This window comes from Enhydra lutris, unplaced genomic scaffold (genome assembly GCF_002288905.1).
Source record: "Enhydra lutris kenyoni isolate GAN:26980312 unplaced genomic scaffold, ASM228890v2 scaffoldscaffold50, whole genome shotgun sequence".
In the NCBI taxonomy this organism is placed as follows: domain Eukaryota; kingdom Metazoa; phylum Chordata; class Mammalia; order Carnivora; family Mustelidae; genus Enhydra; species Enhydra lutris.
The window spans coordinates 14,280,903-14,308,330 of record NW_019154134.1 but is presented as its reverse complement, the minus strand read 5'-3'; the positions used below and the strand labels follow the sequence as shown (position 1 = coordinate 14,308,330).

At 36.6% G+C, this 27,428-nt stretch overlaps 1 protein-coding gene across 1 annotated transcript in view; it reads right to left on the bottom strand.

The window, feature by feature from the left end:
• LOC111156979 (ring finger protein 180) overlaps positions 1 to 27,428 on the bottom strand; it is a 162,051-nt gene that overhangs the window by 115,787 nt on the left and 18,836 nt on the right. Inside the window, 2 exon segments of the mRNA XM_022518162.1 lie at positions 22,688 to 22,738; positions 25,829 to 26,788. Coding sequence (XP_022373870.1) covers positions 22,688 to 22,738; positions 25,829 to 26,788 — 1,011 coding nt within the window.

Sequence of the window (27,428 nt, the reverse complement as noted above, 5' to 3'; positions counted from 1 at the left end):
GCCCTGAGCTAAGAGCAATACTATTTTATGACTGCAATAAAAAATCACTTAAATCAACAGGCTGGGCTCTTACACATACTTCAAATTCTAACTGGGGCCATGACCCATTTCCCTCCCACTGCCATCTGCCAGGGTCCCTACCACACTTCTCGGGCATATTAGATGTTGCCTTCTTCTCTTCAATCTTCTTGGGAAAGGGAACCCTAGGACTGAAAGCTGAGTCTTTCCTGTGGGTCTCCTGTGTAACCGGACCCTCAAGCAACCCAGCTTTCCCCACCAAGTTCCACCCTTGCCTCCTTTTAAATATTTTTCTGGACCATTTTCATTAGTGACCACACGCCAGCTTGGCTTACTGCTGGCCTTCAACCCAGTCTCGCCTGTTGAAGAGACTGTCTAGATAGCCTGCCACTTCACATGGATTCTGCTATGCCGTTGTCTAGGGTATAGTGTTATGATCCCAGCTATGCCAATCTACTCATTGGAGGTACTTTTCTTCAGGTATGCTCTGATATTATTCTGTTAAATTCCACCAGTGTAAAGGATAAGGGTATTTATTAATTTTGGTTCTCTAGGAACTACTGAAAGATCTGCAACTGTTTCAAATATTATAATTAATGTAGTTGCAGTGAAGAATAAAGCTCTACTTTATTTTTTTAATTTTTAAAGAAGATTTTGTTTATTTGACAGAGAGAGAGAGAGATAGTGAGAGACAGTACGGTTGGGATGGAGGGGCAGAGGAAGAGGGAGAAGCAGGCTCCCTGCTAAGCAGGGAGCCCCATGCTGGGCTTGATCCTAGGGCCCTGGGATCATGGCCAGAGCTGAAGGCAGATGATTAATGACTGAGCCACCCAGGTGCCCCTAAAGCTCTACTTTAAAAGCTTCAATGAAATTGATTTTCTTTATAAATGTGAATGATTTCTAGTAGGTTGAATTTTATGCTATAGTGATGGTACCTGGTAAACAATTCATGGAAAATACTATTTGCTATTTGCATAAAAACTATGTTTACACAGACATGCACACATACATGTATTTATTTGTATTCCTTTTTTTTTTTTTTTTTAGTAAAGATTAACTGCCCCTTAAGAGTTCTTTCAAGCTTTTATTTCTGAACACTTAATTTTTATGCAAACTTCACCTTCCTGAGATAGTCTTAGTTTTATACATCACTGAATATTTTTATTTTAGTAAGTAGGAGCACTGATTGCCAGTTTAACAACAACAAAAATCTCACTTCATTTAGTCATCCAAATATTACCTTTCACATCCAAAGTCACCTTGGTATTTTGAACAGAGTCTTAGCTATTTTCCAGAAAGAATCAACTCATTCCTGAAAAAACTATAAAACATATAAACAAACCTAATAAGAGCATATATATTAATAAACTCTCAAAATATGAGAAAAGAAGTTTTATTTAAAAGGAGAATTTAGAAGGGTACTTGTTCTTCAGTATGCTTTGCTTCTTTAGCAGTAAGAATAAAATTTTTGATGAGATATGAGCGAATTATTATTTGTGTAATACACAAATGACCTAAAAAATAAATACTTTATCAAGTCAGAACATCAGAAACATGTGAACAGTCAGAAACTCTTACATACACAGGCTGATCCACAAATAAAGAAACACAGATGCAAAATACCTGTAAAAACTTGTAACACATATGCTTTTTTTTTTTTTTGACTCCAAATACAAGTGACTCAAAGGAAGACACATTCTAGCAGTTAGTAGATACAAGACAGATCCCCGCTAAATGAGGCCCACCAGAACTAACAGCATTGCTAAGTGCCAATCTATGTGCCTGTGTAGGGCAGGGGGTAGGAATGGTGGCTGGATTAAAAAAAGATCATGAATTTATAGATAAGAATCTACTTTTATAGACAAGTATTTAGGAACTAAGTTAACTGCTCATTTATAGATTATGTCAATAACAATCTTTTTAATATGTCATAATTAAAGTATTATTCAACTGCAACACATTGTTAAATTATACAACACTTTCCTGTGTTTCTTTTAAATTTCTTCCTGATGTTTCTTTTAAAACATTAACAACAGTTCTTTTGTATCTCAACACTACCACATACTTGCTACATGATTTAGATTAAAATAGTTCACCCCTTTTATAAAATAATAATTCCTATGTGATACGGTTACTGTGCAAATTAGAAACAATATATGCAAAGTGCCCCATACTCTTTGCTTAATCACACAGCTAATAATCAGTAGTTTCAGGATTTAGGGGTTTGAATGTAGTCAAAAGCAAAATTATTACCATTAGTACAAGTACAGTACTATCCTAAGTCTTAATACTGGTTTTCAAATAAAGAATGTGGGATTTTTTTTTTTTTCAAAGAGCTCTATTGGATAAAAAGGTTTTTTTTAATTTTTTTTTAATTTTATTTTTTATAAACATATATTTTTATCCCCAGGGGTACAGGTCTGTGAATCGCCAGGTTTACATACTTCACAGCACTCACCATAGCACATACCCTCCCCAATGTCCATAACCCCATCGCCCCTCTCCCAACCCCCCTCCCCCCATCAACCCTCAGTTTGTTTTGTGAGATTAAGAGTCACTTATGGTTTGTCTCCCTCCCAATCCCATCTTGTTTCATTTACTCTTCTCCTACCCCCTTAACCCCCCATGTTGCATCTCCTCTCCCTCATATCAGGGAGATCATATGATAGTTGTCTTTCTCCGATTGACTTATTTCGCTAAGCATGATACCCTCTAGTTCCATCCACGTCATCGCAAATGGCAAGATTTCATTTCTTTTGATGGCTGCATAGTATTCCATTGTGTATATATACCACATCTTCTTTATCCATTCGTCTGTTGATGGGATTTTTTTATATAAGAAAACTAAGAGTAAATATTCCATATAAGAAAGCTCTCCCTCCCACACCGACATGCATACACTCAGCTATCCTTGTTCTGTTATTTTATCTTTCTTATTTGAACATTTAAGACTTGTGAGTGATCTTTGACAAACTATTCAATTCAGTTATGAAAGAAGAGAAGGAGGAAATTAGAAAACACTTTCTATCATATTCACCCAACAGTTAGTAACTGCCTATGTTGCCTGAACCTACGAAGCATCAGGAGGAAAGACACAGAGACCCTGCCCATTAGAGGCTCACAGTCTAGTCTGAGCATACACATAACCTTACAGGCTGCTCCCTGTTATAAGCAGGGGGCTTATAAAGAGCCTAGGAGACAGCTAAATGTGCTAGGGTAAACTGACCAAAGATTAACATTTAAATGAGGGTTGTCAGGTACCTGGGTGGCTCAGTGGGTTAAGCCTCTGCCTTCGGCTCAGGTCATGATCTCAGGGTCCTGGGATCAAGTCCTGCATCGGGCTCTCTGCTTGGCAGGGAGCCTGCTTCCTCCTCTCTCTCTCTCTCTGCCAGCCTCTCTGCCTACTTCTGATCTCTCTCTGTCAAATAAATAAATAAAATCTTTAAAAAAAAAATAAAAAATAAATAAATGAGGGTTGAAGGATGAGGAGGATGAGGAGGAAGAAAAAAGAACTGTGGAATGGGAGCAAACTGAATGAGTGTGGGTACTAATTTCAGAAACAAGGATCATGGATTTTTAGGTAAGAAACTGTTGTGGCCAGGTACATTTTAGCTGTAATTCGTGAAGATATTAAGGGCTTGAAACAGAGCCTCACATAATGAGAGCAGAAGAAAAGAGATAGTTTAAAGGCAGGAGGTATTAGCTTTAATAACCAATGACAAGTGTGATAACAAATAATATGTGGGTAACAAAGGAAATGGAATCATGAATAATTCCCAAATTTCTAGCTTTGGCAACTGGTTAATGCTATAAATTTAGATAGAAAATCCATGAAAAGTGGCAAGAAATTCAACGCTGGGGTTGTTTATCTTAGAAAACTTCAGAATTGTATGTGGATTCAGTCACTATAATAATAGGTATCTTTCACAAAGTAAGTGCATAAACCTAGCTCAGTGTGGCTACCTATGACAAATGTATATATGAACATAGGGTGTGTACTATTTATTGTTATAGAGTCAATTCATGTTTATCTTAAATATTTGGAAGAAAAAAGAAAGATCTTTGTAAATCTTGGTAAAATTTTGGTGTACTTTCTTCCATTATTTTTCACAATTGTGATCAAATTATCTACAAACATATTTTTATGCCCTGCTTTCTTCCCCACTTAACATTATGACATAAAATTTTTAAAAAAGATTTTATTTACTTATTTGACACAGAGAGAGAGAGTACAAGCAGGGGGAGCATCAGGCAAATGGAGAAGGAGAAGCAGACTCCCTACTGAGCAAGGAGCCCAGTGTGGGACTGGATCCCAGGGCCCTGAGATCATGACCTGAGCTAAGGCAGATGCTTAATGACTGGAGCCACTCAGGTGCCCCTGGCATAACATTTTAAAGGAATGACTCCAACAAAAATACTCTGAGTATTATGGTAAAATGACAAAGGGTTACTGCTATTTAGAAAGCCTAGGCATATAAGACCATAAAGTTAGAAAGCTTAATAAAGTATTGCCACTGACCATGCTATTAATCTTTAAATCGTTACTAATTGAATAACAAATGGGGAAGAAGAGACATGTAAATAGTATCTATCCGTCAAATTCTTATTTTCTGTGAATGAGGCTCTAAACATGTAGGAGAAATTAAGGCTCAGGTATACAAGTTCAAGGCCTGTACAAGACCTCACTGCTAAATTGTCAGTGGAGCCAGGATTCAAACCTCAATCTGTTAGCTCTTCTGATGGTCTTTCCAGTATGCTATTCTGTCCCCCTCAACACAAGCCACAAAGAATGACATGTTTTCTGCAAAGGCTGAGCATATTCATTTTTAATGCAAGGAGATTATTCAGGGGAGTCAGCCTCAATTCTAGTGGCAGTGAATGAGAACAAGACAGGCGGAGTGGTAGACAACATAATTCCAGGGGGTCTTTTCAGTTCTAACATCTGTGACTGCACTCTTCACTAGGGCTCCTGAACTGTTTTCTTCCAGCTCCCAATTCTATTAGTTTTCCTTCACAGAATTTGGTGAGTATCACCCAATATACATTGGATGAGAGAGAAGATCTGGTCTCTTCTCAGAGGCTTGCACGCAATCTTGTTATCAGTTCATGGAGAGCATACACAAGAACCCATAAGCAAAACTTGGCCCACTGTGCCATTTATAATGCTTCTTAATGGTAATTATGATTATTTTCTCATGGCATTGATTTTTTAAATGTTTTTCACTTCTAGTTTCCTTAAGAAAACATATGTTGGCTGTTTGATTTCCTATTTCACTACTTCACATTGCTTTAAACTAGAGGCATAATTTAAAAATCAATAAAGTAACAAATTGCTCTTTATCAGTTGTTTCACCTAATTTCTGATCTACCGGCACAAACACTGCTCACTTAAAAAAGAAACGAGATAATGAATAGTATTCAGTGAACACTAAGATGGTGGTTCAAAATCCTGGCTGTACATCACTAAAATAACACAGAAAGCTTTTCAAATATTTTAATGACTAGGACAACTCCCGATAAATTTAATAGGACTCCTAGGGAGGGGAGTTGAAAATACGGTATTATTTAAAAATCTCCCCAGAGGGGCACCTGAGTGGCTCAGTTATTTAAGCATCTGCCTTTGGATTAGGTCATGATCCCAGGGTCCCGGGATCTAGCCCTGCACCAGGCTCCCTGTTCAGTGGGAGCCTGCTTTTCTCTCTCCTCCTCCCCCTGCCTGTGTTCTCTCTGTGTCAAATAAATAAATAAATAATCTTAAAAAAAAATCTCCCCAGAAAAGTCCATTTAAGTTAAAGGGAAAAGTCACTGGGGGTAAATACTTTGGCTACAACAAGTTTTCCATGGAGTTTTCTGGATGAATCAAAGACAAATGAGGATTAACTCTTAACATTCTGAAGTATATAGCACTTGTAATACAGATTGCAAAATGGTCCTAATAACTCCTTCTATGGCTGTATCCATGCTCCTTCTCAATGTGACTTTTTTTGTTTCTCTCACCAAGAGGAAGACTCTGTTTCTCCACCTATGAATCTGGTCTATCCTCATGATCTACTTTGACCAATGATATATAGTAAATGTCATGTTCTATGATGTCCAAGACTAGATTTCAAGTGTATACAGCTTCTACTCTATCCATCTTAGAAGGCAATGTGGCCTTATGAAAATCCTTAAGGATGAAAGAGCACATGGACAAAGAGAAAAAACTCAAACACCATCAACCTCCTTATGAGTGAATTAGGCCATCATGGACCTTTTAGGCCAAGTTAAGTGCCAGATGATGTGGGAAAGACTAGCTTGAGTAGTAACCAGCTGATCCTAGCCAAAACTGCTAGCCAAAAGATTTAGAAACAAATAATGTAGATGTTGTTTTAAGCCGGTAAATTTTGAGGGAGCATTTATAGCAAGAGATAACTAATATAGTAGTCTTAATGGACATAATAAATACTAAAGACAAAATAATACATTCTGTTCTACTTTGTCAAAAGTAGTACTTATGTGCTGTAAATACCTGCTTGTATATTTTAAAAAGAGAAGGAAAAAAAAAACCAGAAGTATAGTTTTGCAGACATAGTCTTTCATTTTTTTAATAATTCAATAACATATATTTAGGTTAGAACTTGAAATATAAGATCAAAATGTAAGCAAAGACTTTTTTTTTTTTAAAGATTTATTTATTTGAGAGAGAAAGAGAGAGAGAGAGCACAAGACAGGGGAGGGCCAAAGGGAGAGGGAGAGATTCTCTAGTAGACTCCACACTGAGCACAGCGCCTGATGCGGGGCTCAATCCCACAATCCCGAATCATGACCTGAGCCAAAATCAGGAATCAGTCGCTCAACCAAATGAGCCATCCAGGCGCCCCAAGTAAAGACCTTTTATTTTTTTTTTATTATTTTTTTTTAAAGATTTTTTATTTATTTGACAGACAGAGATCACAAGTAGGCAGAGAGGCAGGCAGAGAGAGAGGAGGAAGCAGGCTCCCCGCTGAGCAGAGAGCCCGATGCGGGGCTCGATCCCAGGACCCTGGGATCATGACCTGAGCCGAAAGCAGAGGCTTTATCCCACTGAGCCACCCAGGCGCCCCAAGACCTTTTATACCAGAGAAAAATCTACTGTAAAAATAATTTTATTTATTTATTTATTTTTAAGATTTTATTCATTTTTTTGACAGACAGCAAAAGAGAGAGCTCAAGCAGGGGAGGAGTAGGGAGAAGCGGGTTCCCCCACTGAACAAGGAGCCCAACACAGGGCTCAATCCCAGAACCCTGGGATCATGGTCTGAGCTGAAGGTAGATGCTTAACTGACTAAGCCAGCAAGGCGCCCCTAAAAATAATTTTATATCATTTCATGTACATTCAACATTTAAAAATTGTCAATTTCTCACTTTGTATATGAGAAAGCTTTTAAGTCTCAAAACTTTTTAAAAATCACCCAACCCAAAGTATATAATATTTATATTATAAATTACCCAAAACGTCCAGTTTTCAGTATATTGCTTTTGCAAAAATTCACTTCATTTAACAATTACTTATTGAGTGTCTATATACAATAATTAGTCACTGAGTGTCTACATAAAAAGCATGTCTTAGTTGTTATCCAAGGAAGACCCAAAGAATGTTGGTTTGGTTAATTTTTCAGTGATTTTTAGGAATATGCCACATAGTAGAGGTAATAAGACAAATTTGGGGAGTTAGAGCTATAGGGACAATCATTTCTACCTAAGTAAGTATGAAAGACTCTGAGAAAAAAAATCTTTTAACTGTGTCTTAAGAGATGATCAGCATTTCAAAAGGATGCTCTGGTTCCAGGATGACAATCCATGTAAGTAAAACCACAGAATAATTAAGCTAAGAGGTGAAACATTTCAGATACAGTAAGCCGTCCAATCTGGCTGGAATAGAAAGTCTGGGATACAACTGACGGTAGGCCTGCAAAGACATGGCATGGCATCCTAGATAGTTATTTATCCTGTAGGCAATTGTAGTCAAAGAGGTTTGGGAAGACGTAAAAGGAAAAAATGTGGAGCCAAAAACAAAATAAAAGAGATTGAAAAGAGAGGATTGCTGGGAGGCCACTGAAATAGTCCAAATGTGAAGAATCTTATCTATTGCTGTAATAAACAGTAGTCTTGGGAGTAACAAGAGAAGGAAGCAGATACAGAAGGTATGTGAAAAAAAGCAAAGGGAAATCCTAAGGGAAAGGGAAATCCTAAATCTTTCCACAGGTAGCGGTGTGATGAGGCTGTGTGTGCCTCTTCAGACTCACTAGAATTCAGAAAAATAACTTTTAAATAAGATATCAAGTCCTGGGACGCCTGGGTGGCTCAGTTGGTTAAGCGGCTGCCTTCGGCTCAGGTCATGGTCCCAGCGTCCTGGGATCGAGTCCCACATCGGGCTCCTTGCTTGGCGAGGAGCCTGCTTCTCCCTCTGCCTCTGCCTGCCACTCTGCCTGTGCTCGTGCTCTCTCTAACAAATAAATAAAATCTTTAAAAAAAAAAAAAATATATCAAGTCCTGGCAGCTTTTTTTTCTTCCTTACTGCTCAGGATTAAGACAACTTCATGTAAAGGAAAAGTATGCAGTTTATCACCAAGGACACCAAGAAATGCCCAAAGGCTGTATTTCTCAGTTACATCCTCTGCTCCTTGGGAGTCCTCAATCACTGATTACTATAATCTTCTTAGAAGACATAATACTGGTACCCCAAAGAATTCCCCCACGTCTCTTCCATGCTCCCTGAAGCAGAGTTCCTAGGAATAAACCACCTGTGCCCTGGTGCTTAGATCTTTCATTTTAGCTTTCATGACATACATCAAGAGTCTTTAAAAATATTGATGCTTTAAACTGGTCTAGATTTTTCTGCACAGAAAAGTATAGACTTTTTGTGTCTCTTTGCTAGATTATCTATATACTGCTGAAACTGCTAAGATCTAACCACCCAATCAATTCCAGACAGTCATATTAGCCAAAATATTTTGCTTTTTGGACTTCTTGACTGCTTGATACCTAAAACTTTAAATAATGGTAATAATAGTAACAGCTACCAATTATTGGGTGCTCCTTATGTAAAATGCATGTGCTTGACACTGTGCAAACATTTCCTAACTTAGTCTTACGCATGCCTTATGAAGAATATATTTTAAAGTTTTTTTTTGCATGAGGAAATCAAGGCCCAGAGAGGGTAAGTAATCCATTAAGTGATTATCTAGCCAGTGCTGTACAGAGTCTGCCCACAAGCCCACAGTTTGAACCATGTTACTACATTACTTCTCATTATACTCATGAAGCTCCAAGGCCTAACAGAATCATGAGATAAGATGGAAAGCAGTGGATAGAGCACAGTGATTAAGAACACAGATTCCTAAGCCCTAAGACCTGGGTTTGATCCACTTAGTTCTACCACTAGTTCTACCACTTAGCTGGGTGGTGGATGCCCACCATTAGGTGCGTCACCCTGGACAAGATCCTTAACCTTTACGGGTAAAACAGCAATAATACAGTAACTATCTCATGGGGTTGCCATGAAGATTAAGTAAAGAATATATTGAAAAGGAATGGAAGAGCTCCTGGCACAGAGAAAGCGCTATGTCAGTGTTCACTGTTGTTACTGTTGTTGTTTATCATTATCATTACCACTGTGTGATTCCGAAGCATGTGACCAACTTGAAATCAATCCTGTGTGACATACCATTTAAGAAGGTTTGTTCACTTGTTTTCATTAATATTGATCTTACAACTTTTGATAGATGTAGTCTAGTAACATCAAGGAGAGATGTTTAAACTTCAACTTCAGTCAACTTTAGAACAAGTATTTAAGAGTTAGCAAGTCTGTGTACTGGAATTAACTAGGGTGCTTTAAAAAAACTGTCTAGGGCCTGTCCCAGACTTAGCGCACTAGAATCGCTGAGGGATTGTAAAAAGCTCCCCTAGTGATCCTGATGCAGCCGGTCCAGAGCCGAGGATTTGACAACCACCATACCGTGTAATTCTTGAGGCATCAAGAAAACCTATCTGGAGAGATTAAAAATCTCCCTCTCTTCCCTAAACATGTTACTGAGATCAAGTTGTATCAGAAAGCTAAAAATAGAAACTTTTATGCTTTGGAAACCTTGTGAAAAGGAAGCCATCATATTCTCAGTATTTATTACTGCCTTGTGGAAAAGAAACTTTTGGCATTTGGTATGACAACAATCACCTACCAGGTGCCAGTCAAGCATTGTGTACAAAGATTTTTTCGTTCTCAAGTATGCAGCCCCAAACTTTGATAAAATCTAAGTGTTTTTAAAAAGCAAAATATCCTAACACTGAAAATAGTCACTTTAAAATAAAGGAATTGGGGGCGCCTGGGTGGCTCAGTGGGTTAAAGCCTCTGCCTTCGGCTCAGGTCCTGATCCCAGGGTCCTGGGATCGAGCCCCGCATCAGGCTCTCTGCTCAGCGGGGAGCCTGCTTCCCCCTCTCTCTCTGCCTGCCTCTGTGCCTACTTGTGATCTCTGTCAAATAAGTATATAAAATCTTTAAAAAAAAATAAAATAAAGGAATTGGTTCCTATCATTTCACGTGTGCTGAAATGAGCACTCTCCTTTGGTATGCACCTACCTATTGTGGCTACAAAGGCTATCCAATTTCTTGGATGAGCTGGGACATTCTTTTCTTTTCTTTCCTCTTTAGGCTTAACCCCGGGAGTAAACCCATTCATGTAATATAGATTACATGATCGCAATTCATGCAAGTTAGGGACTGCCAAAGAATGCTTCAGAACCTGCTAAAAGAGCGGAATTCAGCAATTCAGTTCTGGATAAGCAGGGACTCTTGATCCTATCATAACATACACTATTCTGCCAACCTACTATTAATTAGTTTAAAGGCTAACTTAAAGTTCTAGCTTCTAGATCTAGCATAATGATTAGAGACTTAGATAACTACTGAGTTAACTGAAAGAGAACTCACTTAACTAAGCAAGTTTGTGGCAACTCTTTCCCATTTACTTTATACCATCAGAGAAGAAGTCATATAGTCTTTCTTTCATATGGCACTTAGTTGTTTCAAAGTATTATAAAAAATAACATTAGGAAGACTGGTCTTTTAGGGTACCTAGGATGTCAGTAAGTACAAAAAACTAACACGGACATCCTAAATGAAAGCTATCCTTTTTATCACCAATATACCTGTGGTCTCTGACTAGTATTTCTATGTACTAAAACAGACCTAGTAGTCAGTCTTGGTATAGTCTTGTGCTACTTGGGAGTTACTGATGTGCCAAGAAGATGTGGTTTATTGTTCAGCGTTCCTTTACCCAGAGTCCTGGTTCAAGGCTATACTGTAAGTTAGACCAATACTACCTTCAGTACCATACCTTTTATCCAACAGCCCTTGCTCTCAAGCTGTTGTCTCTGTCCAGAGCCCACTAAACCTTTGTAAAAATGCCTTGTGCCTCTTATTTTTTTCTGAATCAGCTCCTCCATCCAAACTTAATTGCCCTTTAACCTACTTAGGTAAGACCTGAAGGACTAATGGAATTACTTCTGTCAAATTATGATGCTAATGTCCAATAGAGGATTAATTAATTATGCCTCTGGAACACATATTTATTTTCAGAAAAACCCAAGAAAACTACAAAAATGAGTAATGTGGAAAATTCCAAGGAAGGTCAGAGAAAACTCTCATTTTTCCCCCAAGCTTTCAAGATCTATAATAGCTATTTCTTTCTCTCAAGATTGGCTTAACTCATAAATTTCACTAAAACTGTATGTGGTAGGCAGAATAATCTTCTCCTCCTACCAAAGATGCCAACATCCAAATTCCTGGATCCTGTGGGTATGTTAAAGGTCAAAAAGAAGACTTTAGATGGAATTAGATTTGCTAATCAGATGACCTGAAAATAAGGAGATTAGCCTGGATTAATTAGGAAGGCCCAACATAATTACAAGTCATTACATGGAAAAAGGACAAAAGAAGAGTCAGAACCAAAGAGATGACATCATAAGAAAGACTCAACCAGCTATTATTCGTTTTGAAGATGGAAGGTAAGCATGAGCCAAAAAATGTGGACTGCAGAAGCTAGAAAAGGTGAACAAATAAAATGGTTTCTCTCCTTGAACTTCCAGAAAGTAATGCAACTCTGCCAACACTTCTCATTTTAGCCCAGTGAGACTCATTTCAGACTTTTGATCACCAGCGCTATAATAAATTTGTGTTGTTATAAGTAACTCAATGTGGGGAAATTGGTTATAGTAACATTAGGAAATGAATATACCACCAAAGTACACAGAGGGAGCTAGTACTCTAATTTCCTTAAAATACATGCTTAGGATTTTTCCTACAGGATTATGCTGCTGCTTTACAGATGTTGCCTCATTTGTATTTGCTAGTAATTAGACAGCATGGGCAGATGATCAACTGTTGTGCCTTGAGATAAAAGGGAAAAAGAAAGATGGAACAACTATAAATAATTTTCCTTACACCATAAAAAATGTCTTTAAATGTTCAACTGGAAAAAAAAATACAATTACTGAAAAGAACTCATTGGCTGGTATGGCGTTATTCTGAATATTCTTTTATTCAAGAATAGGGGAAGGATGGGGATGCCTGAGTGGCTCAGTTGGTTAAGCTGCTGCTTTTGGCTCGGGTCATGATCCTAGGGTGCTAGAATCAAGTCCCACGGCAGGCTCCTTGCTCAGCGGGGAGCCTGCTTCTCTCTCTGCCCCTGCCTGCTACTGTGCCTGCTTGTGTGCTCTCTGATAAATAGATAAATAAAATCTTTAAAAAATAAAAAATAGGGGAAGGATGGTTTATCAGATGGGAGTTAACAAAACTCCGCTAAACATCAAATTGCAAACGGTTGTGATCTATAAGTTGATATCATTTCACTCGCCTCTGCCAGCACCCCAACCCACACTGAAACACATCTGCCACTGGTTTTATCCTGAACTTAGGGGACAGGCCCATTTCCAGAAAACTATACATGTCACTTGAACCTTAAACCAAAATAGATGCAATATTTATTGCTCCTTCAAAATACGGTATCCCAAATATCATCACAGTGTAGCTGTTTTATTCCAACATAATAAATGCCACTGAAAAGGAATGCAGAGAAAACACTGACAGATTTTTAGCTCATGGCAATAAGGGGAAACATGCCTATTATTTTGTAAACTCCTTCTCACAAAGCACAAATTCTCTTACTGTTAAAATCTGACAAGAGACTAAAATTTACACCATTCCATACTCCACCCCAGTATATGAAATTCTTTGATGGAAAGAAATGGTTTTGTTTCCCTGCAAAAGGAATTTTGGTGCCCTCTGGTGTTGGAAAACTAGCGATCCACCTCACCTTTATAAACTAGCACTCCAGGGAGGGTCATAAAAGCATACAGTTAAAGAGTGGAACAGCTTATCCCAACATAGACATACAGTTCTTTTTTAGTGGAAAGATATATAGATATACAGTTACTTAGTTATAAAGATATAGAGTTATTCTTTAATGGGAAGTTTTGCTCTTGGTTTATTAATCAATGTTTATTCTGATAGAATATTAGACAAGTACTATTAAAAAAACCTGAGCCCATCGGTAGAAGACTCCTTGCCTACACTACCTGTTGGAGCCTCCCTAGCTTTACAAAAAGGATAACAAAGGTAAATGGTTTCAGATTTTGCATCAAAAGTAATGAATAAAAAGGGTGACATTATTAGGACGATAGGATTTATAATTAATTCTTCAACTGTATTACAAAATGTGAAAGGCATTAAAAAAAAAGAATAAAACCTAAGATAACACCTGTGAAAAATACTATCTTCGGAACATAACTAAAAGAGTTTGAGCTCCCCATATAGCACTCCGAATCATATTTTCCCTTCCTCTGAGAAATACCGACTTTATTCAATTTGATGTTTAAATAATTGATGTGTAAATGTATTTTTTTTTTCAGTTTCCTGAACTTTCTCTAACACTGTTAGGCTGCTTCTAAAATTAAAAATTCCCTTTAAATTATTACTTTTTTAAGAAAGCCCAGGGGACAGCAGTTACAACCAGTCATGCAGAGCCAGGGAGAGGGTTCCAGCTACCTCCCCAGTTTGGGGGCACCTGGAAGCTGATATTCTAAGGTTATTAATGCATGAGAAGAGCAGGCGAGACTTATGTCTCAGCATCTGACAGTTTCAAGGAGGTTTGAGCAGGACAAGAAGGCCCCGACTATGATTTTTTTTTTAAATAGGTTAGTACAGAAACGGGACAATGAGGGACGACAGGTGGGCAGCGTATACCACAATGGTCCGTGTGGTAAATGAAGCCAAATGTAGAGTTAGAGAATGAAAACCAGGCAGTCTTCCCAGAGCGCACAAGGCCAAAAGAGTTGAAAACGTAGTCTAGTTCTATTCATCCAACACACCTAGCACTAAGCTCAGTCCCACCTGATAAGCTCCAATCTTCTCCAAGCATCTCTCTGGCAGTAGCTCACTGATTATTCTGTTTTTCCTCTTCCCCAAACAAATCAGCCTTTTCCACATTTTGGGACAGGACAGCACACATCCTTGCCATTCTCTTACACCCACTGCCTTTTCCCCTCAGTGCCTGAGGAAGTGACGGCCTTCACACTCCCCTGTAGTGTCCAAAGCCTGCCTTCCTCCCGCTTCCTCCTGCTTCACAAGCTACCAGCTCACGGGAAAGAGCTGATCCAAGTAAAACACCTTGTACTGCACCTAGCACAAGCCAAAGCTCAGTAACTTTAAGCTGCTCTTTCCATCACTCCCACCGCTAACAAACTCTCCATTCCATTCCCTCCCTCGGGCTTGCCGAGTCAAAACTCATTCTCTTAATGCCAGACTAAGAAAAGCTTTGTGAATATACCAAATGTTACTTGGGCAGAAATATTTGTACTGTCTTTTACTATATGTAAGGAGCTATTTTAGGTGTTAGAAGGTAAGATCAAAGTATCTTGTCTTTTCCAGTATGGTTCTTCATCTAATTCCTTCTCCACCTGGTTCTAGCCAGCTGCCTTTCTTCTGTACCATCCATCAGAATAAATTCTCATTGCTCTTGTAAATAAATCCTTCATCAAAGACTCCAGAAATTGACTTCTAACCCACTTTTAATTGCTTTTTTGTTGATCTTCCTTCTTTTCAATAGTTCTCAACTCTGGCTACATGTTGGGATCACTTGAAAATTAAAATATACTGTATGTATATATATATTTTAATAAACACAAACACATGTACTGATGCCCAGTGTAGACCAAGTGAAATATAAACTGATCGAGGCCAGGCAGTCACATTTTTAGAAGCTCCTCAGAGGATTCCAACCTGTAGCTAGGGTTAAGGAACCAATGTTAGCCAGAACTGGTTAATTTTCCATGCCTGAATCATTGGATATGTCATTTATCTGTTTAATTCATATACTCTGCAACCACTTATTGAGCTCTTACCACGGATCTAGCCTAAAACTACTCAGCAGCTATAAGGCATCCTCATAATCAAATATATGTTTCTGACTACTCCATCACAATTCTTTCTCAGCTAACCTCTCTTCTCTGTCATCAATCTTACCACTTCCACACAATCTTCCTACCCTTTCCCAATCAAGCTTGATTCTTTGTGAATGCTCTGGAATTCTCCAGTGCATCTCACGTCTTGGTCAAAACAACCCCAGATCAAATAAGCTCTTGGCCAAGATTCTCTACAATATGACACCTCTGCAAATACCTAAGAAAAAGATCACTGATGTTCATATGTGTCTCCCCCCTTCACTTGAAGGTCCATGAGTAGAGGAATCCTATTTCATTCATTGCTGTATCTTCAATATTCTGCATAGTTATGGACCAAGAGTGTTCTACCCCATGGATATTAGTAAAATGCAGAAAAGGATGAAAAAATATAAAGGTATGTGGTAATAAGATATTTTCTTAATCATCTAAGAATGATAAAACATGTGAGGAGAATCTCTCTTCAGAGGTCATGGTATAATGGTTAACAGCATGGACTCTGGGATCTGATCTGCCACATATCACTTCTATGGGCCTAGAATAAAAACCGTGGGCATTGAGTCTATAATAAGCTTTCCTGACACACAATACTGAACATGTTTTCACAATTTTTGATGTAAGAAGTTCATTCTATATAACTCAATGGGGATAGAACCTTGGGGGTATGTACATGGTTTTGTCCAGAATTTGCCCTATACATCTTTTCCCTTTGCTGAGTTGGTCTGTATCTTTATATTGTAATAAAACATAGTTGTGAGTGTGACCACGGGGTGAGTCCCTTGAGTCCTCTTAGTGAATCATCGAATGTGGGGTGGTCTTGGGGACTCATATAATCTATAACCCCAGCTTAATCATAAGAAAAGTATTTGTCAATCTTAATTGAGGGAAATACTACAAAATAGCTCAGCAGCATTCCTCTGTCAAAGTCATCAAAAACAGGGAAAGTCTGAGAAATTCTTAAAGGCAAGAGGAGCCTAAGGAGACATGGTAACGAAATGTAATGTGGTACCCTGGATAAGATCCTGGAACAGAGGAAAGAACTATGCTCCATATATATAATGGAGTATTATGCCTCTATCAGAAAGGATGAATATCCAACATTTTTTATCAACATGGACAGGCCTGGAGGAGATTATGCTGAGTGAAATAAGTCAAGCAGAGAGAGTCAATTATCATATGGTTTCATTTATTTATGGAGCATAAGGAATAACATGGAGGACACTGAAAATGGAGAGAAGTGAGTTGGGGAAAATCGGGAGGGGGAGACGAACCATGAGAGACTGTGGACTCTGAGAATTAAACTGAGGGTTTTAGTGGGGAGGGCTGTGGGGATTGAGTGAGCCTAGTGGTGGGTATTAAGGAGGGCATGTGTTGCATAAAACACTGGGTGTGGTGCATAAACAATGAATTTTGGAACACTGAAAAGAAATAAAATAAAATGGAATGGAAAAAAATAGATAAATAAATAAATAAACTATAGGTAAAAACTAAAAAATTGTGACTAAAGTAGAGCCTAATTAATACTAATATATCAATACTGATTCATTACTTGCAAATGTAGCATACTAATATAAATTATTTTTTTAAGATTTATTTAGTTATTTTAGAAAGACAGAGAGAAAGTGTGTGTGCACGTAAGCAGGGAGAAAGAGGGAAAGAGAGAGAATCCTCAAGTAGACTCCCTGCTGAGCGTGGAGCCCGACTCAGGGCTCAATCCCAGGACCCTGAGATCATGACCTGACCCAAAAGCAAGACCCAACCGCTTAACCGACTGATCCACTCAGGCTCCCCACTAATGTAACTTATTAATATGATAAACTAGGTGGAGGCATATGGGAAATCTCTGACCTAGCTTCACAACTTTTATATAAATCTAAAACTATTCTAAAATAAAAAAGCTTTCATTAAAAAAAATTCTTGATCACTTACTGCATGTACAGAGTATTGTGCTAAGCATTAGAAAATTTAGATCTTAAGGTAAAGGAATTAGCAATTCCATGTAATTTGGTCCACAGTTATTTATCTATATTTTGAAATCAATTGAAATGGCAGGAAAACAAAGTTAAGGTATTTGGTGATGTCTATTAAAACTGACTACTTATTGATATCTTATTATCTCACGAGATGGTGACTTCCTGCAAGGTAGAAACAATTCCAAAGTATCGACTAATGAACAAGCCCTAAGTGTTGTTTCATTAATATAATGAAAGAGCTGGCCAACAGGCAACATAAGAAAGATGCCCCAAATCTGCATACCTCAATATTATCAAAGCCATCTATGAAAAACCCACCGCAAATATCATTCCCAATGGAGAAAAACTGAAAGCTTTTCCGCTAAGGTCAGGAACACGGCAGGGATGTCCATTATCACCACTGCTATTCAACATAGTAATAGAAGTCCTAGCCTCAGCAATCAGACAACAAAAAGAAATTAAAGGCATCCAAAAAAGCAAAAATAGAATTAGCATATTATCCAGTAATTCCACTACTGGCTATTTGCCCAAAGAAAATGAAAACATTAATTTGCAAAGATCTATGTATCCTTATGCTTGCTGTACCATTACTTACAAGAACTAAGACAGAGAAGCACCAAGTGTCCATCCATCCATAAATAGATGGATAAGGAAAATGTGGTGTGTATGTATATGTATATGTGTGTGTAAATACACACATACACATTAATACACACACACACACACACACACACACACACACACACACACTCAAATGATGGAATATTACTCAGCCATAAAAAAGAATGAGATCTTGCCATTTGTAACAACATGGATGGACCTATAATACTAAAGATATAATACTAAGTAAAATAAGTCAACAAGGGAAGACAAACACTGTATGATTTCACTTGTATGTAGAATTTAAGAAACAAAACAAATGAATAAACCAAGAAAAAAGGAGACAAAAAACTAACTTTTACATACAAAGAACAAATTAGTAGCTGCCAGAGGGGGGGTCAGTTGGGGTATGGGTGAAACAGGTGAAGGGGATTAGGATTGAATTTATCTTGATGAGCACTGAATAATGTACAGAACTGGTTGTTTTATTGTATAGCTAAAAGTAAAATAACACTGTATGCTAATTATACTTCAATAAAAAAATAAAAGGAAGAGAGTAATGAACAAACTGAAACCATAAATCGACACAAAGTAGACTGAGAAATAAATACCACTCTGTCTCCATATATGACTAAAGATCATGACGTTCTTCCTAAAAGAAGACTGTTTCATGACCAAGTATATGCGTTTAATGAAACCAGTAAAATCTGTGTTGTTTTGTCAGATTTTCATTGCTAAGGCTTTTTCTTTCAATAAACCATTAATTTTCTGTTGGAAGCAGAGAAAAAATGGGGAAGAATTGCTCAATATGTGGATTACTATTACAGTTCAGAGATATAAAAATTTCTCCTCTTTTAAAGGGACAACTGAGTATGTGTTTGGAATATGATCTCTGCATGATTTGAAGATGATGAATCAAGTGATAAAAGAATAAATGAACTCCTTTAAAATCTACGCAAAGTTCAAAATGATCACTATGTAAAAATCCATGGAAATGAAATTTAGTGCCTTTGTGGAAGATATGTATCTTTTCTAGATAAACCCAAATAAGCAGGTCTTTGGAATAATTTATTGGGTCCTAGTCTCCCCAGGGCCTAAATCACACCTTTGTAATAATACAAGTAGTCTTAATTCATTTAACTCACTGAGAACAAAATAATATAGTCATTGTAAATGGTTCAGTGATTTATTACAAACCATGATATTAGGTCAATTACTTTATATTCTCATGCACAACACTCCAGAGAAAAATGAGGTATATTCTTTGTTTCACAATAGTTTCTTGTGGGCTTTAAAGAGACATTTTTTTTACTCATATTAAATAGACTTAAGGTTAAAAAATAAACACAATAGGGGCGCCTGGGTGGCTCAGTGGGTTAAAGCCTCTGCCTGTGGCTTAGGTCATGATCCCAGGGTCCTGGGATCAAGCCCTGCATCGGGCTCTCTGCTCAGCAGGGAGCCTGCTTCCCCTCCTCTCTCTCTGCCTGCCTCTCTGTCTACTTGTGAGCTCTCTGTCAAATAAATAAATAAAATCTTTAAAAAAAAAATGAAAACAAATAGAATGAAATGCTGTTTACGAAGAATTGTTTTAAAAATATTATGCAATTGTACTAGGGACAGTTTTACTTTCCCTCAATCCAGAGGAAGAAATATTTTCCCCAGGAAGAAATTTTTGATTAATTTCCTTAAAATGCTAGTATTTCAGTCTTTTCATGATTATATTAACGACTTAGACAAACAAGGTGGGCAAAAAAAAAAAAAAGTCTCAAAAGAAATTAGAAAGTTTGAACTGAATTATAATAAATTATATAAATTATAATAAAAACCATATAACAACCATAATGTTATAGGATGTAGCTAATGCAGCAACTAAAGGGAAGTTTACAGCATTAAATGCTTAGATGAGAAAGAAAGATTTCCAAACAATAATCTTCTAAGATTCCAATTAATAAGTTGCTAAGTATTTTTTTTAAAAGGAAGGAAAATGAAGGGAAGAAAGAAAATATTACAGGTAAGAGCAGAAATTAAGAATTTAAAAGTAGCAAACAATGGAAAATATAATTGAAATCCAAGGCTGGTTCTTTGAAAAGATCCATAAAATTGATAATCTAGCAGAACTTAAAAAAAAAAAGAAGAAGAAAGAAAAAAGAGAGCAAGAGAGAAGATACAAACCATCATTAATTATAAGCTTTTAAAGGAGATATCATTACCAATCCAAGCCATTAAAAGGATTATAAGGGAATATTACGAACAATACTAATATACAATTTCAACAACTTAGATAATTCACTGAAAAAAACAATCAAAACTTAGCCAAAATGAAAGAGATACATAAACTGTTCTATAAGTACTAAAGAAACAGAATTCAGTTCAAAACCTTCCAAAAAGGAAATCTTCAGGCCCAGAAAGTTTCATTAACAAATATTTAAGAAAAAATAACATCAATTCTTCAAAATATTTTCCAGAAAACTGAAGAGGAAAGATTACTTCCTAACTCATTTTACATGACCAGTACTATCTGGATATCAAAACCACACAAGAACAGCACAAAAATACAGAATACCTTGGGCCAATATCCATCATGTGCAGAGGTTAGGAAAAAACTCTCAAAAATTATTGCAAATAATATCCAGCAATATATAGGAAGAAAAATACAATATAATAAAAGTGGTGTTTATTGTGGGACTGAAAGACTGACTCAGTATAATAATCAAGTATTAACACTGAAAACACACAATCCTATCAATTGATGAGAGAAAGCATTTGACAAAATTCAACATCCATTTATAATAAAACTTCCAGCAAACTAGGAATATAAGGAAACTTCCTCAACCTGATAAAGGGCATCTACAAAACACCTAAAACTAACATACTTAATGGTGAGAGGCTGAATGCTTCCTTATATCAGGAAAAAGACAAGGATGTCTGTTCTCCACATTTCTACTCAATACTGTACTAGATGTTCTAGCTACTTCAATAACAAAAAAAAAAGGGGGGGGGGAGAAAAAAAGAAAAAAGATTCTGGATTGGAAAGGAAGAAGTAATGTTGTATTTATTTGCAGACACTATGATCATCTACTAGAAAATACAATGGAATCTAAAAAACAACTACTATTCCTACTATGTTAGATTAGAAAGGTTGTAAGATATAAGATCATACTAACTCAATTTTATTTTTACATATTATCAATGAACAACTGGAAATTCAAACTTAAGAAAACAGTATGATTTTACAACAGTAAAAAATATGAATACTTAGGAATAAATCTGACAAGATGTCAAAAGATCTGTACTTTCAAATAACAAGATACAAAGTCAAAACAAAAATCCATTGTGTTTTTGTACACTAGCAATACACAATTAATAGCAATATAAAAATTTAAAAAATTAACATCAAAAAGTAAATAGGTATAAAGCTAACAAAACATGCATAGGTTCTGAATGCTAAAAAAGTGTAAAAATATGGATGAAAGAAATCAAAGACCTAAACAAATGGAGAGACATACCATGTTCGAGGATTAGGAAAATCAACACAGTAATGATTTCAGTTTTCCCCAAGTTGATCTACAGATTTCATATAATTACAATCAAAATCCCCACAGGACTTTTTTGGTAAATAAACAGACTGATTCTAAATTTTACATGAAAAGGTAAAGGAACTACAATAAATAAAACAAGTTTAATTAAGAACAGTTAAGTTAGAGGAATCACAGACTCCTACTTTATGATTTATTATAGCTACAAAAACTAAGAGAAAGGACTCCTGGCAATGAGAGAGACACAAAAATGAACTGAAGAGAATAGATAATGCAGAAATAGAACCCCCACACATACAGCCAATTGGTCTTTGATAAAGTTGCAAAAGCATTTCAATGGAGAAAGGTCAGTGTTTTCCACAAACGGTGCTGGAACAATCAAGCACTCTATGTAAAACAGCAAACCTCAACTGAAACCTCACACTTTATCAAAAAGAAATAAACTCAAAATGAATCATAATTCTTAATGTGGTACTTAAAATTAAAAAACTTTTAGATGAAGCCTAAAAGCACCTAAATCATTAGGAAAAAATCTTTATAACCTGAGAATTAGGCAAAAGAGGTCTTAGGTATGACACCAATGGCATAATCCATTTAAAAAAATGGGAAATTAGGCTTTATCAAAATTAAGTATGTTTGCTTCACAGAGAAAAAAAAATTAAGAGACAAAAAGGACAAACTACAAACTCAGAGAAGATCTTTACAAATCACATATGCAATGAAAAACTTATATCCAAAATAAAGAACTCTCACAACTCAACATAATGAACATAACCCAATTAAGAATGACCAAAATATCTAAACAGACACTTCCCTACACAATATATACAAATGGAAAAATAAGCATATGAAAAATGTTCAACATCATTAGGAAAATGCCATCAGCAAAATGCAAACGAAAACCACAATATGATAGGACTACATACCCACTTACAACAATTTAAAAAATATTGAGAATACCAGGCGTAAGTGAGGACTCACAGCAAAGGAAATTCTCATATACCAGGTCTTGAAATACAAAATGATATAACCATTTTCCAAACTGGAAAACAATCTGACAGTTTCTTACAAAGTTAAATATATACTTACCATGCGATCCAGTATTCTCATTCCTGAGTATTTACCTTAGAGAAATGAAAACTTAGGTTCACAGGATAACTTGTACAGGAATGGTTTGAACAGCTCTATTCATAACTGCCCAAATCTTGAACAACTCCCTTGTCTTGAACAGGACAATGAACAAACTGCAGTTTATTGGTATAATAGAATACTACTGAGCAACAAAAAAGAACAAACAATAGATACATTCAACAACTTGAATGAATCTCATAGGCAACTGTACTGTATCAAAGAAGCTGGTCTCTAGAGGTTATATAGTATATGATTCTAATTTTATAGCATTACATCATTATTTTACAACATCATCAAAAGACAAGCTAAAGTAATAGAGAACAGATCAATGGTTTTCAGAGATTAGAGATAGGACAAGGATATAATTATAAAGATATAATCAAAGCACAACTATAAAGGCACAAGGGAGATGTTGGGGGTGATGGAACTACTCTGTATCCCCACTGTGGTGGCTGTTATATCAATCTGTGTGTTCAGATCATAGAGCTATATGCCAAGAATATATTTTATCGCATAGTAATTAAAAAACTAAAACAGAAACCCAACAAGTGAACCCAACAAGAAACCCAATGGTGAATAAGAAAAGAGGTTTGTTCAGCACTGTCTTTCCCCCAAAGTAGAAGTTTAATTAACATCTGTTGAATAAAACACTGAAAATTAGTTTTAGTTTCTATTTCAATATTAATCCCATTTATACCCTTAAGCTTCAAAAATTTAAATAACTTTTTATAGTGTCATTAACATTTTTATTATGGTATCTGCCACATAAGGATGTCTAGTTTGTGGGGGGGGGAAATTACTAAAATATCAAATGAAAGTCCTAAATCTAGATTTCCCAACCATTATTTTAAACTTAAAAAATATTATCATTAACAATAGGTAACCTTTCCTTTATATCTTGTATGTTTATCTTCCTTATTTAAAAAAGGGCAGGAGGTACTTGGGTGGCCCAGTTGGCTAGGTATTAGACCCTTGTTTCAGTTCAGGTCACGATTTCAGGGTGCTGAGATGGAGCCCCACATCTGGCTCTGTGCTCAGTGGGGAGTCCACTTCTCTCCCTCTCTCCCCCCTTCTCTTTCTCTCTCCCTTAGTCACTCCCACTTGTGTGAGCACTCACTCTCTAAAATAAATAAATGGATCTTTTAAAAATAAAGAAGGGCAGGATCTACGTTGAAGTCATTACTCAAAGGCATGGTATATGAAACATGTATTTGATAAATGTTTACAGAATTAACTACTCCTTAGTAAAGATGGAATGAGCTGAATAGCTAAGCCATTAATTTATCTCAGGGATGAAATCTTTCCAGGACTTATCTTTTGGCTTGAATTAACAAAACCGTTAAAAATTCTTCTTTAGCGCTCTAACTGGGGTGTGCACTCACATCACTAACTCATATGCCACTTCCATGCTTTTGCAGAAGTTTTCTTTGCTAAGGATATATTCGGCATTTGTTTGCCAGTAGCTCCCGTGCAACCAAACAGTCCTCCTAGGACCCTGCCATAGTATTCCCTATACCGACCTGCCACGGGTCTGACTAGAATTCCTTCGTTCTGCTTCACTAGCCAAGCAGTCTGGTTAAACCACATGTATGTGAATGAATAAAAGTACCCTTTAAAAAAAACAAACAAACCCAACACTGATGTTGGTCTTGCTTAGCTTTAACTTGTATGAAAATAGTGTTCCTATGCTGGAAAATGATCAGTAATATAGTTTAAGTTCTCAGAAGTACCCAGCTCAAGAATTAAACACATTTTTTTAAATTGCAAAGATGTTACCTGCATAAATTTATAATACAGAGCAGGTATAATTTTTATACTTCTTTTAAAGTTCTATTTGTTTGAGAGTTATCTGAAGCCCTCTATATCGTTTTTAAGGTAGACTTTCTGAATATTCACTTAACATATGTCCATCCCCAATTTATCTATGGGTTTAAGTCAAATTTTCAATAAAAAATATTGGATTTCATAGCTTCAATATATACTTAATATATTAAACATGAAGTATATTATAATGGTGCTAAAATATATTCATTTTTTACATTCTACAATATATGCTTTGATGCCACATTACACCATCACCTGCAAATAAACCGAACTACAATGCTCTTGTCAGCATCCAGTCAAAAATATAATAATTACCCATAATTATACTCTCTAACCAAATGATGAAAAATAATTAACCTGATTGAAGCACTCAATGCAGTAATTTTATTCTATTCAGTCTATGACTAGGATCATAAGCAATGAGTTTGCTGAATTGTTTAAAAAAATGATTATGCAAAGTTGCAGCTTTCTATATTTAAGCTCTGTGGATGTTGTTAATATTCAACATACTGATTAATAAGGATTGCTATTTACTATAAACAAGTAGGTAACAGAGACAATTTGCAAAAAAAAGTGTGCATAGAAATATACTGGTCCTCAAACTTCCAAATTTTCATGAGCACCTCATCCACTGGCTTTAATTGGTCTCCAGAACCTGCAATTTATTGTTCAGCACTTTCGCATAACCATTTTTGAACCTATCATTATAGATACAGGAGTTTAAACCATAGAGAAGCACTCTTTCCTATAAAATTACAATAAGGGTCAATTGTTATTAAGATAAACTTCACAAATCAGTAGATTTAACCATATCTGGATCATTTGAGCACATAATTACATAATGTTCCTTAAAAATATCCATTTAAGCTAAAAGTGATGAAAGTCAATTAATTTGTCACTCAATTAAATTAGAAAGAATTCTTTGTTTCAAACTGACCAGAGATAAAAATCATTGCAAACAATCCCAACATGAACAAATTTTAAATGTATATGACAATCTCACCTCAACATCATGAGATTAGTATTCATGTAAAATACTAGGATTTAGGAAAACTTCCCGAAAGGACATTTCCTAACCATATGTGAACAGAGACAGGTTTACACTTGCCGATTTTAAGAGAGGTGCGTGACTATGAAGTTCACCTAGACGGAAATGTCATTTCAACACTCATTAAAACCATGTTTTTATAATATAGGTATTCAAAGTTAGCTCCTCTCCCCAAACCCCAAGATTTTACAACACGGAATTTTTAGTAAACCTCTTCAAAAAATTACCTGCTTCTGTAGCCATCTTTCATGCCTTCGTTGTTTCCTTCTCAGATTTTTCAATTTGCTCCTTTCTCTCTTACTGAGCCTCTGGTTAATGGCCCCCAGTGAAAAACTGCCCGAGCGCAGGAAGTCCAGTGCCGAGAGGGGCTCTTCCTGGTCCGAGGCCTCCAGCATGCTCCTGCCAGCTGAGGGCAGGTCCATCACGAAAGTCAGGTTGTTAGAACTTGCATGGTCAGAGTACACTGCAGAAGCTTCTAGACCACACTGAAATTCTCCTCCTCTTTGTGTCTGGGTCTCACGGGGAGCCACTGAAAATCTTTGCAGCAGCATATTAGGATCAAAATTGGATGAAATCTGAAAGGAACAGTTATTTTTACTAGATTCTAAAGGCAAGCCTGAAAGGTGAATAGGCTGTGTTTCATTTAGCCTGGGACAGGCAGCAGTCTTACTATGTATTTTATAAAAAGTGGGTAATAAAGTCAGTTTCTCACTGATGTTCAGATCCAAACTATGTGATTTCCTATGAAAAGCTCTTCTAGTGCATCTGCCAGTCACAAGCTGAGGAACAAAAAGCTGGTATTTTGGATCTGATGCTTTGAAGAGCAGTTTTTCATTCTTCATCTGAAAATATGTTGACCGTACCTCCAGGCAGAGTGCTTCTGTTAATCTTCCAGAGCCATTATTATTTTGGGCCATATTTAAAACCCCGTGATTTCTGTTTCTGGAGGCGCCACCTGTCAGCAGAGTTTCCTTGTCACAACCTGACTGAACTCTAGGATGTGACAAGTATTTCAGCGATGGTCTCATTAGTCGGCCTGCCCGTGTTGGCTGATAATCGGTCCAGCTCTTAGAGAGATGTACAGCTGCAAGCTGGCCACAGGAACATTTTGGAGTGCTGACAAAATTAAAGCCCCCTAAACGGGCCCCACAGAAAGGGCAGTTCAGTTTTCCAACTGTCCACTGGGCCTACAGGTAATAAAGGAAAGTAAGACAATGCTTTCATTGTAAAGTAATCAAACAGAATGTGAGCTGTATTTTTTTTTTAAAGCCAACCACATGAAAGTTTTCTATGCCACAGCAAAGGCTAGCTTTCTGTTTTCTGATTGGTAGACAGAATAGTAAAGGGAAACAAGCCTTCTAATAAACAGAGATAAGCAACTCCAAAGTTCTAGAATGATAACATACTGCACATCAGCCCACCCCAACAATACTCCCAAGCATTCTAAAAGAATCGCTCAAACAATAGGCAGAATATGGATACAGTGTGAACTAATGAAAAGAAAAATACACTATGGAACCAGGAAGCAAATCAGTCTACAGAGCTTAATTTGCAAGTAAAATCTCACAGAAAAGTGTCTGTTTTGATACCCTTCTTGCATACCAAACACTGTGGGAGGGAACCTTACCCAACCAACAGAATAAAGCTCTTCCTGCCTTTTTACATACAACCAAAAGATACTGGTTGCATACATAACAGTGCATTTTTTATACACAAGTGCGAAATTAATAATGAACTGGCTTAAAATTATTTTTTTCAGGAGAGACAGTGGAATATCTGTAGCACCCTCATACATTTTGTAAAGTTCAGGACAGTGAAAGCCAGGGC